The 16,252-nt window shown below is 41.2% G+C and overlaps 1 protein-coding gene across 3 annotated transcripts in view; it reads right to left on the reverse strand.

Annotated features, from left to right (window-relative positions):
• FAM49A (family with sequence similarity 49 member A) overlaps positions 1–16,252 on the reverse strand; it is a 110,686-nt gene that overhangs the window by 5,206 nt on the left and 89,228 nt on the right. For all 3 annotated transcript variants that reach the window (XM_030799617.1, XM_030799619.1, XM_030799618.1), the window contains exons 4-11: positions 11,184–11,305; positions 9,527–9,632; positions 7,543–7,679; positions 6,997–7,074; positions 6,702–6,818; positions 6,531–6,610; positions 5,001–5,127; positions 684–754 (exon numbers count right to left, since the gene is read on the reverse strand). In XM_030799617.1, coding sequence (XP_030655477.1) covers positions 684–754; positions 5,001–5,127; positions 6,531–6,610; positions 6,702–6,818; positions 6,997–7,074; positions 7,543–7,679; positions 9,527–9,632; positions 11,184–11,305 — 838 coding nt within the window. The remainder of the gene's footprint in view (positions 1–683; positions 755–5,000; positions 5,128–6,530; positions 6,611–6,701; positions 6,819–6,996; positions 7,075–7,542; positions 7,680–9,526; positions 9,633–11,183; positions 11,306–16,252) is intronic.

A 16,252-nucleotide genomic window follows, 5' to 3' on the forward strand; every position in this document is an offset into this window, starting at 1 on the left:
TGAAATGGATTAAGCACTTGCATCCCAGGGAAGAAAGCAGCTGCCTAGGCATCACTTGCTAGCAATGAGAAGCTGAAACATGCCACAGCTGGCCAAATATTTAGGCATCTAGACAGTGGGTTCTCAATTCTGGTAGCTGCACATGTGAACCACCTGGGGAGCTTTAGAATAAACAAAGAAACACAAAATGGATACCTGAGACCCTAGCCCAGAGATTCCAATTCATTTGGTCTGAGTCACATGCAGTCAGAATCACATGGAGTGTTTTCAAAAGGTACCCACATAATCCTCAAGTGCAGCCAGGTTTGGGAACCACTGGTAAACTGTAAAGTGAGAGCCTGGAAGCCTCTTGTTCTGAGGAGTCTCTTTAAGCCCCAAAGCAGTGTGGCTGAGAATCAGGTCCATGACCCGTGGGGTGACCCACGCCTGGGTTCAGGTCCCAGCTTGGCCATTTACTGTGTGAATTTTGGCAAGTTATTTGACTTCCTTAAATCTCATTTTTTTTCCATCTTTAAAAAGGGGAATGATAAAAATGGGGCTGACCTCAAAAGATTGTTAGGAAGATTCAATGTGTTAAAATATGCAAGGGTTAAGTTTGGTGGTATCCACAACAGTATTTAAATTGGCAATAGCCCTGAAAGGCTGGCTGTTCCCTGTGAGCCTGACACAGGGTTGAAGCTCACCTGAGGGCATTTAGCAGCCCCTCCACACTGTCTGGGGCCTGCTCCTTCAAAACTTTTATGCAGCCTTTCATCTAGGAGGAGAAAGCACAATGTTTGTTAATATCTTAGTAATACTGTCTATGCTAATGTCTACCCATAATAACATGTGCCCATAATGTCACATTATTTCTTCCCATAGAAATCCAACGCAGAAATGGCCAACAGGCTTTCCTACCCCCTCAGGCTGGTGAGCTGTTCCTCTGGGCTTCTAGAGGATTCTGTATGACTGCAATCATTATCAATTTTCATACTATATTGCAATTGTACATTTCACTTGCCTGGCTTTAGGGACAAAGACTTGAGACTTTGATCTTGCCTTGTACTATGGAGCCAAATGCAGGGCCTTCCGTCCACTCAGTGCTCAGTTGAGATTTACTGAATGAAATCTGAATAATTTTATGCCATTCTTCTGCGCTGAATGTTTTCTGTCCTTCACCTGTTTGACTGGCAAGCCCTTAACACTTATTTTAGACCCAGCTGAAGATCATTACCTCCTGGACTCCTATTCTGACCTCACTACCTTCATTAGATAGAAGCAATCAACACCTTTCTGTGTTCCCAATATGACTCTGTCATTTATCAGAGAAACTTGGAGAATTTAGTGCCCATATTAACTTCTTTCCTTCACTAGATCAGGAGCTCCTGGAGGTCCAAGTCTATGTCTCAGCCATCTTTGAGAGGACTGATGAAGGGCCACTGTTCAGAATGTGAACTTCACAGAGGCTAAATGCCTGAGTTTCCTTCATGCTTGTTTCTTTAGTATCTTCACAAACCTAGGCAAGTGTCTTAGCTTTTTGTGTCCGTATAATATAGTTGACCCATAATTTGGAGAGTGCATGGAAACTGAATTTATATAGATCACATTACATTATGCATATCCTGGAGTATTTTTTGGCAAAGCAAGAATCTTCCTGCAAAGCTATTCATACGCTGTTATATATTGGATTTGGTTATACTAGAGCCCCTTTTGTAACAGCCCTTAGAAACATTTTCTGTCATTGTGCTTCTTGTATGTCAAAAGTTTTATCTTACAGGCCTGATAGACCCTGATAGACTGATGGAGGCTGCCAGAACACAGGGTTTGGGAATCATGTGAGGATCACTACAGGTTCATCAAAAAAGAATGTCATGGCAAACAAGAGGTGTCTGTCATGCATACCAGATTGGGAGAAGCTACAAGCATGCCAGGTATATGCCACCCCAGGCCTGGGATGGCATCAGGCCCAGGGATGCAGAGCTTCTCTCCCTCTCCCATAGTTGATTATCATAGTGTAGAAGTATTCTTGTGAACCAGGCCTAAGAAGCAGTGAGAATGCAGATGTGGAAGGGGTGGAAGAGCAGGGAATGCTGTTTGGGAATCTGGAGTTCCACTTAGGGTGATTTAAGCTGTAGGTGTGAATAACAAGATGCTGTCAAGGATGCAGTTGGGGCCAGTTGCAGTGTGAATTCGACAGCATGTTCAGGAGTTGGGGGCCTTTACCTGTGGAAAACATCCTTGATAGGTGTTAAATAATCTAGTGATGTGGTGAATATGGAAAGGGACCAGAAGGAAGCAAGAACAGAGAGAGGAGGGGCAGTGAGAGCCCCTGAGGGTGTGAAGTATGGGAGCAGCAGTGGGCATGGAGGAGCAAGGAGAGACAGGGACTAATCTGAGGTTAACTCCATAGGATTTGGTGACTGATGAGATATGGGGTGAAGAAGCCATTCCTCGTTCTCAGGGACAATTCCAGCCTCTGGCTTAGACACTGGTTGGAGGATGTGAAATACCTGAGACAGGAACCCAGGAGAAGGAACAGGTTTGTGGGGGGAGGGGAATCTCTGTTTTGGGGATGGCCATATTTCAGGTGTCCATGGGAAATGGATCTGGAATTCTGGATAAAATCTGAGATGGGGACAGGGGTTAAGAGGTGATTACTTATTGGGTCATTTCAAAAGATTCCAAGGAAATCAATTGAAAACACCACCTCTCCCAACCCTCCTTTCCTGGCGTCCACAATTAGCATTTCTTCTCTAAATGGCTTGTGCCGCCTTGGCGGCCACTTTGATGATTCCCCCTGCCTGGAGGACTCTGCTTTCCCTCTGTCCTTTTGGGAAAATCCTACATCTTCTTCAAGGTCCACCTCAAACATCACCCTCTGTCTCTGCTCTTCAGCAAAATGAGTTTCTCCCTCCCCTAGGTTTCTAGAGCTCACTGCATGCCTATTCTGCTCTCCAAAGCATGCCCTTTGTAAGTACACACAGTGCCTGCCTCTCCCGGGCCCTCACAAAGAGATCCTGGGATTTTCACAGTTGATGCTGATGCCCTAATGATTTATAAGCCCAGTGACTATAACTGCTGGCTTAGAAACAGATTAGTATCTGAATGGAGACCCTATATGTCATAAAAAAAATGGCCCATCTCAAATGGTTTACCGTGCCTGTTAAGCCTGAAACTTTCTCAGAGGTACATGCAAACATCCATATGAACAAGCTTTACGTAGTGAGGCCTCCATGGACAAAAGCAAACTTCATCAAGACTATGCGTGAAGACTTAACATGATATAAGGTTTACAGCCTCGACCGAAAGACTCAGTAAATAACATATAAAGCCAAGCTTTTTAAAGATTAGGGTTACAAGGCATAATTTTACCCAGTGTATTTTTAATTGTCGACTCTGTGACAAGTTAACAAATGGCTATGGTAATGAGAATATCTTATGAGTCTCAGGTAATGAATTGAATCCATAGTCAAATAATATTTATAGAGTTATTTATACTCAATCTATAGTATGAAAATGTTAAAGCCTCACAAAGGATACAGTAAAAATATTTATTGGTATAAAAATGCCCATAATATACTTTTATGTAAATGAAATATGTTTTAAAATAGCACATAAAGCAGGGTCCTAATTTGTTAAGGACATCCACATACACGTCCACACAAGCATCTATACTAAAAGAAGGTACACATGCATGCTGCTGTATGAACAGTTATCCTCTGCCTATGGTGAGGTTATTACAGATACATTTAATTTACCGTGTCTTGATTTCCTACGTGTCAAAATTTTTTTCACATAAATATTTATTTTCTTGGTACATAGAAATAATTACATTAAAAATAATGAAGAGTCTATGAAGAAACATGACTAACTATACTACGAACCCAGAACCTTAAAATAAGTAGTCCAAGTTACATTTTTTAATTGATACATTATCTTGCATTCTTCAGATCTATGGCCCTCCTGGGCATGTAGACTTTCTCTTGCATAGGGCCAGAGCATCAGGACACTGTTCTCTGCAGATGAGTGAACACAGTGTGTCACCCAGACTCAGCTATACTGGAGTAAGTAAGTTACTACCAAGAGGTGCTATTCTGCACTTTAAAGGCTTTAAATGAGTACATGGGATACACTATTGGGTTGGTGCTGCAGGCAAGTGCTGGATGAAGAGGAGGTGTGCTTTATGTCACAATCAACAGCAAAGCAACTGCACACCAAAATCATGTGTTTTCAATTATCTTCATTCATCCATCAAAACACCTACAGGGTGTCTGTTGAGTTCCACCCACTATGTGCCAGGTACTGTGTGAGTCAATAGAGCAGACATGAGGTATATAGATATTATGGTCTCTGTCCTTGTCAAGAAATTGTCTGTCAGGGAGTCAGAAAATACAGAACGGTGAGTGCTCTGAGGACCAGAGAAGCAAGAAGGCTCGTCCCATGCAGAAAATGTGTTCTTAGATGAGGTGACGTTTGAAGCATATCTGAAAGGAACCCACCCATCAGAGAGGAAGAGGAAGGGATCTCTGGGCAGGAGAAAGGACTCACACATATCATGTATATCCAAATGATGAGGAAAGGCATGGGACTTGAGTGGAGCAACAGGTAGTGGTGGGAGAGGAAGTGAAAGGGTAATTTGGGGTTTGACCATAGTGTCTTGTAATGCAGTATCTCCCAACTCTTCACAATAGGACACCCGTAAAATAGAAACCATCTATTTGTACAGCACACTGGATAAATGAAGGGACTGCATGCAACTAAGTGACTGTTCATTTGCTCCATTAGAGCCTGAGGGGATCAGCATCGTAACATTGCTGCTATGCTTTTGAGGTTGAGTGTTTTGTCCTAAGCACATGAAAAAGCCTGGACATCTTGCTGTGAGGACAGCTGCCAGGATGGGCTGTGCATCTTAGAAAGATCACTCTCAGTAGAGTGGTCTTGAGGCGCCTGAGGAAGAAAAACAAGGTCTGGCAACATTCATGGGCCCTTATTTGGAAAGCACATTTCACAACTATTCTTACATCGATCTTGGACGTCTTGCAGAAAGCTCCCACAGGGTGGACATGGTCATAGAGGATGATGACTCCCACCATCACCCTCATGCAGAACATAAGGGTCTCTTCACTCGTAAACCTACTTCTGTACTCCCTGCAAGAGAAGAAACAGCAGTGGCATCACTTCCTTGTCAGAACATGTGCATTCTTTGGCCCCATAACTGGATACTTTAGATGCCTCCAATCCTCTCTTGGGAACAATCCCAGACCTGCAACAACCAGTTAATATGCTCCCAAGGAAATCCATGATAATTCTCCTCGAATCTATTCAACCAGCAATTCAGTGTGAAAATAAGGTAAATTAAAGGGCAGTAAATTCCCTTCTCATCTGCCCTTCAGTGGGCTAGCTCATCATGTACATCACTCCTCCACCTATCAATCTTGAATATTTTATAGCAGGTCCCTCTGGCTGCCCAAGATTATAGAGTAATGGCTTCATTACAGAGAAAAAGAATCGGGCTCATTTCTACAGAGCAGCTATCATGTCTCCAGTCAGAGTAACTTCCTTTGTTAAAACACAGGCTGCACATTGTATTGGATTGGCAAAAATCTCTAAAAAAAACTACGTATCCTTCATTGAGCATCCAAGAGTATTTGTAGAGTTTGAATTTTGTCCACTTACCTTGACAGGGTCACTGATGATTCTGATAATTCAGGCCAATTCTAGGGGTTTTTTTTCTAGAGGCTTTCTTAGCATCTATTTCATTATGAATTGGCTCTGCAATGAAGATGATTACTATTTCTGCCTTGGAATAAATCTTAACTTTGGTACAAGTGAAATATTTGAAATTAATGCCATCTTACATTTGAACAGGCTATCAGATTTTATAAGGTACTCTTGATGCCTCTGGTCCTCCTAAAGACTCTGCAAAGTAGATGGCCTTATGGGAACTTCATTAGATGAGGAAACTGAGGCTCAGGAAGTCAGGCCAGTTATTTACAGGCATAGCAGGGGCTACAGCCATAAGTGGAACTCAGAATTTTGAGCACAGATTACCATGCTGCTTCATCCTCAGTATTCTCAATCATTTTTAAATCTAACAAGTAGTAACTAGTTTAGGTACAAAAAGAAAGAGAGAGAGAGAGAGACAGAGACAGAGACCTGCATTTTCACTCTTGAAACAGTCTTATCATGTCAACTCTTGGTTTTGTATCTTCTCTACAATATATTTTTCATAATGTCCCATCATCTAACACACCCTCCATTTGGTTCTTACACATCTTCTACAGCATCTTTGATCTGAGCCTTGGTTCTACCACCTAACAAGCTATGCAGTTGTTGGGAAGTCAGCCAACCACTTTGGGCCTCAGCTTCTTCAGCTATGCAATAGTGATAGTGACACCTACCATTCAGAGTTCTTAATGAAATTAAAGCAGATAATATACATGAAAACTTTAGGGTGTTGACCCAAATGTTACATGTCATTAACATCATCATCTTAACAGACACTGGCTGGGTGAAGTCTCAACCGCGAATACATCTCTGATTTAACTTACGGAGTTTCCAGCATGACTTTACAGACACTTGTCATTGTGCTGAGGCAGTCTGTGGTGTTCTCTATTGGCAGAGTTTTGTTCTAAATGGGAGACACAAATGTACATTAGCCCTGCTTGCAGCTCCTGTGTGGAATTAAGAAAGAAAGCCCCTCATTGCTCAACTTCACTTACTTCCGAGACAAAGTGCATTGTGGCATTGCTAAGGGTTTTCAGCATTGGTGTGGCTTCTGCATAGAAGAGGGACATTCGATTGGCCATCTCGTTATTGACCTCATTCTCAATGTCTAGCTGATGAAAATAAGAAGAGAAGATGGATTTATAAAGAGAAAGTCCAAATGCTCCAATTTTTTTTCTCTGGAACTGAATTATAGACAAGGACATTGTCTTCTCTCTGTGCTCTGCCTGTTGCAGAAATCAAAAGAGCCATGGAGAAGGGTGCAAAGATCAAGGCGACCCAGGGACTCACATGCATGTTGTTGATGCGGTTGCGACTGATTGTTCTTCTGTAGTAGCTGAAGTCATTCTGAATAGCCGGGTTCCTCATCTGAAATTCAGAAGACAAGAGCGAAGGTCATCTCTCAGTATCAGATGGGGGATATGCATTAGGAGGCCAGACACTAGATTTTATAAATACTCCAGGACTTCTCTTTGTTACATAAGAGTCAAAGCAACTTCTGGTTAAAAATAAGGACCCACAACTTCATTATTTTAAAGTATGCCCTGTGGGCTAGATTTCAGGGAAAGTATATTTGGTCTCAATGTGGAACAGATACTTGAAAAGGTTTTCTCTGATTTCATTTAGCAGATTTAAAATTTCCATATACAAATCATCATCTTAAATTACTTTTACCACATGGAATGCAAATTCTCACCACATTATATGTCTCTCTAGGGAAGGAATTACATCTTACTCATTTCTCTACCCACCCACCCCACAGCACTAACAGAGCAGCTGTAAACAGTAGGTACTCAGTACAAGTTTATTAAATTTTCACAGTACATTTGGCCTAACCTTCAGCTCATCGAATCGAAGGGTAAAATGTAAAATTTCAGCAAACTCCTTTGCCAGGGCCTGTTCCCTTTCCAGATGTTGGGTTGGTGTGTAGGGTGGACAAGTCAGAGATTCCAATAAACTCTGAAGAGCTTTTTCTGAAAATCAAAGGGATAAATAGATATATTGGAGGTGGCCCACTGAGGACCTTCACAGAACACAATTCCCAGCCTCAGCTGACAATCTCAGAGACCACCTGCTTGAGTCTTTCCTGATAACTATGTGAGGTGTGCTGCATGCAGACCAGGAAGAGAAGGAATCCCACGTGGCTGGGCAGGCGGCCTCCCCTGCGGAAACCCCCCATGGCCACAGTGTTTTGTAAATTTCTCTCTAAGCTCAGCTGGACCTGGACATATTTAGTAATCTCAATTTCTGACACTGTTAGGAAACCACAAATATGTGTTTTCGGGTCATGTGCATGAGACAGCCATTCATGATTCAGGATGAGATGTGACAGTGCCCTAAACACATGGGTTAGATGACCGGCTTTGCAGGGAAAGACCTCTGCCCCTATTGGACTTTTCTCTGCATCTACACTCTAACCTAATCCCAAGAATATTTTTCTATGAACCCATTGCCCTATCTACCTCCATTATTTTTCTTGCAACAGTTTCACCACTCCCACTTGTCTGTTTCTAAACATTCCCTTATAGCTTGTTCTTCAATATATTTCTAATAGCACAGAGTCATTTAACCAATCCTCTAAAGCAGGGATTGGCAAGGTATGACCCATCAGCCAAATCTGGTCCATTATTTGTGTTTTGTAAATAAACACAAGTTTTATTAAAACACAGACATGCTCATTCTGTTGTGTAATGACTAGGGCTGCCTTTACGTGAGAGTGGCAGAGGCGAGTAGTTGCAAAAAAGACAGGACGGCCCACAACTCTAAAATATTTACGATTTGGCCCTTTACAGAAAAGTTTGCGGACATCTGCTCTATATAGTTCTTACGTAACTTTTATAGCATTTCTATAGGGATGTCTCTGGCCTTTTTGAGATATTTCCATCTGTAAGAATACACTCTCTTCTGAGGCAGCCAGTTCTACCTTGGCCTGCTCTCGTACGGAATTGTTTTCCTTCTGTTGAGCAAAAATTTAGCTCCTCAGAATTTCCATTCACTGGGTCTACCCTTTGAGGAAATATAGAAAGAAGTCTATGTTCTCTTTTACTCTCTTCTATCTGCGAGTCGTCAGAAACCCTCTCTTCTTGGAAAACTGGTTTGGTTCATTCAAGTACTATCCTTGGTCTTAACTTCTAGTCCTCTCAACATCATGGTCATTACTCCTCAAAGGTATTTCAAGTCCTCTGTTTTCCTCTTAATCTGTGGCACCCATTTTATGGCAAAAGTAGAGTAGAACGTGCCTTCCTCATTCAAGATATACTGTATTAACCAATGAAGCCTCTGCCCTGGGGAGTGATTCTGTCATATTGCTGGTCACATTGATCCTATTTCCAACCAGATTTGGCATTACTCAACATCTACAAAGCCATCCTGTACTTGCACACTTTTTTAAAGCTTAAGGAAATAATGTTACATTTGTTTTTCTTGTATTTTACTCTATTAAATTTATCATATGACTCCAGACAAGCAAGTTCTTGGTTGGGTGAGCAGGTAACCTGTTATCTTTTAAATTCTCTGTTATTTAGAAATGTGATCAGCCCACAGTAAAACTATTAAGAGTTGGACACAGATGAGAACAGGACCAAGAAGATACTCACTAGTAGAGACACACTAAATGTGCCAATAACTTCAGGGGAAGAAACTTTGTGGTGGATTGACAGAAATGAAAATGACAAGAGTTGTTGCTCATAAATGGCCTCTCATTTGACACAGTGGATGGATGTGGGACATTTTCCAATATGCCACACTGTTCCCACTACCTACTCAAACACCAAAACAGAACTCCGTATGTGGGCTACAAAAACTACAAACACATACTCACCTAGTCTAATGGAAAACTCGTAAAATCTCTTTAGCCTTACAACAAGAGGGCACACCGCATTCCAAGCTTTTTCTTGAAGCTGAATGTCATTGGGATTTTGAATTGCCTACAAAAACACAGTAGAGCTGACTGTTTAAAAAGAAGTGGTAAGCTCCACATTAAAATGCCCTAAGATTTAGTTTAAAATACAATCCCTGCTATATTTTGCTGATGTATACTACTTAAATCAACACCAGTTCATTGGACGGTCCTCCTACATGCTCATTATGAATGGAAATTTTAACACTTGAACATACAGCAAATGGCTCTACAATTACGTCCTGTGTCATCTTACTTGTTTCTGTTATCTTGAATACAAAAAATTCACATCTAAATTGGAAGAAACTCAGCCCTCTCCATCACCATTAGACCCCTCCAAAGTGGAATTAGTGCTCATTATAAAGTGCACATTCTGTAGATATTTCCTTTATCTTTAATAGGTATTGCATTTCTGCCAGTTTGTCACGTTACCTAAATTGTCTAAATTAAATGGTGACCCCTAAGTAGAAAAACCACCTCTTACTGGACTGTTACTTTCTTAGAAACTCCGCTTTGTCTGAGTTTCAGCAACTTGAGGATTATGATGGTGGTGGTTTTCTTTTCAGAAGGATGGGGGCAGTGGAAGTACTGTGTGCATGTGTGTGTATGTGTGTGTGTGTATGTGTGTATTTGCATGCATATATGTATGTGTTGGTATTGCCACAAAACTAATGCATTCAAATAAAGAGTGTGAAGTTTCTTGCTTTTAAGGTATTGTGAAGTGGCAAAAGTCAAAGTGGTGATTTTTTTTTCTGTTTTTGTTGTTGTTTTGTTTTCTGTTAATTTTAGAAAATCTCATAAGACATTTGAGATGACAAACTGAAAGCAAGGTGGTTTTGGCTGTTGCGTATCACACTGGTGGAACCTGCCTGAGTAATTACCAAATGACAGAAAGTACATGTCCACCCAGACTTCATGGTTCATATTTCAACTGTTGTTCACAGACTTTACATTGTTTCTCTTAAATGAAATAATATATTGACACGTTATTGTTTAAATGTGAGTCCTGCAATATCACTTGTGTGTTTGAGAAGAGAATGGGTAATATTAATCTAGCAGATTAATGCATTAGAATAAAAGGGGCGATTCATGCTTCTTCTTTTTTTTTTTTTTTTTTTTTTTTTTTTGAGACAGAATTTCACTCTTGTTGCCCAGGCTGGAGTGCAATGGTGCGATGTGCAACCTCAGCTCACTGCAACCTCTGCCTCCCGGGTTCAAGTGCTTCTCCTGCCTCAGCCTCCCAAAGTAGCTAGGATTACAGGCACCTGCCACCATGCCCAGCTAATTTTTTTTTGTATTTTTAGTTGAGTCTGGGTTTCACCATGTTGGCCAACCTGGTCTTGAACTCCTGACCTCAGGTGATCCACCCGCCTCAGCCTCCCAAAGTGCTGGGATTACAGTCGTGAGCCACTGCACCCGACCCATGCATTTTGTTTTTAAGGACACATTACCCTCCTTGTTCTTCCTGGTACTGTAGGAAATACTATAGCTATTACTTAATCTTGCGTGTGTCCACGTGCATGTGTGGTTTTCCCTCCCCTCCTCAGGTGTTGTCCGTTCAGCGTGATCATTGACATACGTCTCGGATCTCTGGGCCCGCGCCTTTGTAAGCCTGCAGGTCTGCAAGGATGCTCTCAGAATCCTGAAGGACGGCGCTGATCTGGTTCCAGATTTCTCTCTCTCCTTCTGTAGGCTGAGCATCTAAGAAACAGGGAAACCGAGAGACAGAGTGCTGGTGTTTACAAATAGCTGGGGAGGAGGATGGATATTCAGTTTTACCTGCTTGACAATCCTATCATATTCCTGCTGCTCTGCTATTTACTCTTCAACCTAATAAGCTGCTAGGATGCTAGGAAGGGAAAACTGACAAAACTTCTGCCCATTACTCAGTTTAAAATAGTCAATGATCTTTTTATAGTCATAAAACAAGCATACGGAAATCATTATAGGCACTTATTTATTTATGTGGAACAATTTTTTTGCACACCTGCTATGTAAAACAGTGCACTGGCTGATAGAAAGAATAAGGATTGTCTTTTTGAGTCCACATTTTTTGGTCTTTTTATTATTTTAGTACTTTTTCAATTACTATTTTTATTGTAGTTAAATACACATAACATAAAATTCACCATCTTAGCCACTTTTAAGTGTACTGTTCATTGATATTAAACACATTCATAACGTTGTACAACCATCGCCACACTCCATCTCCGTGACTCTTTTCATCTTGTAAAACTGAAACTCTGTATTGGGTCTGCTTTTTTAAGGAGAAGCAACTGAATATTTCTGCTTTGATTGAAAATCTGTGAATCTGAGTGTAGATGGGAAAAACAGTCTGCCTTATATTTCTATATTTTAAAATATGCTTAAAAACTGGATAACTAAAATCCTTCAAACCATGACAGAGGCATATCATACCTGAACACATGGGTATGTGGAAAGCACTTCTCATTGAACCTGATCTCATGTTCAGGAGGTTTGGCAAAGACGTGCAGGGAGTTCATTTTAAAGACAAATGTTCTGTTTATCTTTGGTCTTGACCATGACTGTTATCCACAAAAACAAGTGACACACTGAAGCTTCCATAATGAAAACAATATTCTAACAGTCACAGAAGCACCCTCGAGCTCTTCAGTGAATTCTCACTTGATTACTTTCCTGGAGCTAGTATGTATTCTTGTTCCCACGAGCATTTCATGGGAGCTGGTGGGTGGTGGTGGAGAGGTAGTAAAGATTGGGTTTTATTTATCTTGCAATTCCTATGCAATAGGTTATCTCCCTGGCCTAGTAGGGAAGTTCATCTCTCCATCTAAAACAAAGGCACTGCTCATGGAGAGGGGACAGATGTTATCTTATAAAACTCTGTTTTCAAATATCCAGATCGTGAGGCACTGCATGCTTGCAGCAGACCTCACTAACAGAGGGTGAAGGCCAAGTTTACACGTGGTCTAACCCTCCCCAGATCAAATCTCAGTTTTAACTAATCTTCATGGGAGTACAAGGGGCTGATCCTGCAAGAGGGCTGTTTACCAGTGTTTCTCTGGGGGTAAAAAAAAGACAGGGCCGGGCGCAGTGGCTCACGCTTGTAATCCCAGCACTTTGGGAGGCCGAGGCAGGCAGATCATGAGGTCAGGAGATCGAGGCCATCCTGGCCAACATGGTGAAACCCCGTCTCTACTAAAAATACAAAAATTAGCTGGGTGTGGTGGTGTGTGCCTGTAGTCTCAGCTACTTGGGAGGCTGAGGCAGGAGAATTGCTTGAATCCTGGAGGCAGAGGTTGCAGTGAACTGAGATCATGTCACTGCACTCCAGCCTGGCAACAGAGCGAGACACCATCTCAAAAAAAAAAAAAAAAAAACAACGAAACAAAAAAACAAAAGACATAATCCACAACATAAGTGATGGTGAAGTGGGGCACTGGCTATGCTGACTTGGCGTTCAGAAATGCTGAGATCAGGGAGGAACTGAGGCGGGGTGGCTGCTCCTGCTTCAGTTACCTAAACTCTCCATGACTGGGGCCCATGGAGATTTTTAGACTAGGTGACTCACCAGGTCCTGCCTAAGACCAGAGAAACTGGTAGAGTTTCCTAAGAAATGAAGAGTGACAATCATCAGTGCCATGGCAATTCTCTTTGAAGAAAAGATCATAGGTCCTCATAGGTTATCCAGAAACTTTGCAAACTATACATTCAAAGAATGAAACCATTTCAACTAGGAGGTAAGGAGGTACTAGAATGCCTGTGCACCAGGACTCAGAGAAAGAGAAGATGAATGTGGTCTGGAAAGAGTGGAAACAGTTACATGAAAGGGATAGGACTTGAGCTGGGGCAATGGAAGGTGAGATGGAGTATATTCATGAAGAGAGCACAGCTTGGAAAAAGGCTTGGCAGCTGGAGAAAGCAAGGTTGGGAAACAAACAAACAAACCTGCTAGGTTAGAAAAGAGAATCTACTGGAGACAGTTAGGGAAAAAGACATTTATTACAGGTTGAGCTTCCTATATCCAAAAATCTGAAATGCTCCAACATCTGAAATGTTTTTAAATGCCCACAGGGTGCACAAGGAAAATTCTCACTGGAGTATTTTGCATTTCAGCTTGTTGGATTTGGGCTGCTTAGCTGGTAAGTATAATGCAACTATTTCGAAATTAGAAAAAAAAAAAAAACCCAAATCTGAAACACTTCTGGTCCTAAGCATTTTTGGATAAGGGTATTCAACCTGAACATTTTTAGGTTTTTATGGCCTATCAGTGTTTCCCAAAAACATTTGGTAAGTTTTCTCAGATACGATGTTACTCACAATATTAATCACTTTGTATTTTACCTTTTTCTGCTTTCTCAAACTTTTCTCAAAGTGATGCAAGTGTCTTAAACAGAAACCTAAAAATCCACAAGCTAGGAAGCCCATAACTGGAGAAAGTGTTCTGGTAGAATAGAATTCCAGGGTAAGGCTGGCAGTTTCTGAGTAAGGAAAGTGTCAGGAAAGTGTCAGGGAAGAAAACATAAGAAAAAATGCAAAGCAACGAGCCTAGAAAACAAATAAAAATAAAACACTGACTATTCAAATCCTTTCTCCTTTTGAAAAATCATAAGCTAAACAAAGACAGTTTCCTAGAGATGTATGTATTTGGAGAAGAAGAAAAGCAAGGTAGTCAGTGACCAAGATTCTCAGGGCTAAGACTATTTGAATATATTTATAAAATAGTATGGGAAAGAAGAAGGCACTCTGAGGCCAGAACAGAAAGCCTTCTAATCCCAGCTGTCACCTGGCTCCACCCTAGCAAGTCACCACTTGATAAGTTTTAGACAAAACAGAATTAAAACTAAGTGGGCCAGAGAGGAGAGCTGGAAAATTTAAAAAAAAATCCTGTTGATGATTACTTAAACAGAAAAAAAGAAAAATTTCAAGTCAGTCTTTAAAAATAGAGGCCTTTCTTAACTGTTTCAAAAATAAGACTTTCTGATAGGGTGGCCTGAAAAAGGTACTGGCACTAGAGACAAACAAACTGTGCTCTCCATCCCAGGTAAAGGGACCCTTTCGACAAATCAGCATTGACATTTATATGACCACAGAGTTGCATGAGTAACCAGGGGGCTGGTACCACTTCTCTCCCAGAGGAGGCAGATTTCGGGGGCTGTGGTAAACAAATACCTTCCATCCTACAGTAATTCTCTCCTGGCAGCTGGGGTGATCTATAAGACAGGACCCTCAGTCCTCAGCCTCCCTCTCTAAGAAACTGTTTCTTTTGGCAGATTTCCTGGTGTCCTATTAGAGATAGTTCTCATGTGGTTTAGCAGTAGTGGGATGCGGTAGGAGAAAGCCACTCCATCATTTCCATCTTTCATCCAGGCTTAGAAATATGTTGCCTCATTTTCATCCAAAATTTTGTTGGTTTGATTGGATGTCCAATTTCTTCCTTCTTTCCTGTCATGAAACTGAAGTCACCTTTTCCAGCTATAATTAGACAGGCAGCACAGTTCCTGCCTTCTGGGCCAGAGTGCCATAAGATTCTCAGGGGACTCAAATCACAAGTGGTGTCAGCTTTCAAGGAAGAGTGACAACTGGGAGAAGCTCTAGTCTGTCTGTCTGTCTTCTGTCTGTCTGTCTCTCTTTTCAAATGGGAAAAGAACTGTGTGACACACAGTGACATGTGACATTGGCCTAAATCCCTATGGAAGTCCATGATTCATTCTATTTTCATCCCCCAGCTAAATGATCATACAGTCAGAACTAATTAATGAAAATCTTATCCATGCGACTGTAGGACTCTGGTCATATTTGTTTCACTTGACATTATATTTCTAGGGTCTGGCACAGGGCCTGGCACATAGTAGATGCTCAAGAAAAATTTGCTGAACAAACAGTTGAACAAATAATTTGAATATACTACTCATACTGTTTTGTGATTTTTCTTCTGCTTGTCTTTGAATTCTAAGATCTTTTGAGAAGGCCATTGGAGACAGGCAATAAACGTGTGATGAATCAATGAATACACGAAGAAATTGGTAAGGTGGGATAGAATGCTGGGTACTTGAAAGCAGTGTAGTAAGTAAAGGTCCTATTACGTTTAGATCCTCTCCTCTGTCTCTACTCCCAAAATGACTTTATTTTATTTTTTTAAATGACAAGGTCTGGCTCTGTCACCCAGGCTAGAGTGCAGTGGTATCATCATAGCTCACTGCAGTCAAATGGCTTTTGTATAGTTACATCTCTCCTGGTTACCATTAAGACGTAGGTATTTACCTACAGTCAAATTGGCCATCCACTCTTTCATTAACATCCATGTTCTCAAATCATCCATTATTGATCTATGGCCTGAATGTCTCATCAGTGTGGTTAACATACTAATAGGGTATTTGTTGAGTCTGACACAGTGAAAAACTGCACTTACGTTTACTTTTTTAATCTGAAAGCTGTTATCATTTTGCCATCTGGAAAATCCCTTTGAGAGGCTTTGGAGTCTACACTTGGCCTTCTCGATATTCAGATTCAAGTGGTGAGCACGTTTTTGAAATTTATTGTGTTTTCAGATGTCATGGAAAGACATCTTAAAAGGAACCCTGAAGAACTAGTGATTGAAAAGGTTACTAAATTTAAGCTATCAGCAACCCCTTAAAGCATCTGCTGAGTGAACAGGAACTCTGAACT

This window comes from Nomascus leucogenys, chromosome 19 (genome assembly GCF_006542625.1).
Source record: "Nomascus leucogenys isolate Asia chromosome 19, Asia_NLE_v1, whole genome shotgun sequence".
Classification (NCBI taxonomy): domain Eukaryota; kingdom Metazoa; phylum Chordata; class Mammalia; order Primates; family Hylobatidae; genus Nomascus; species Nomascus leucogenys.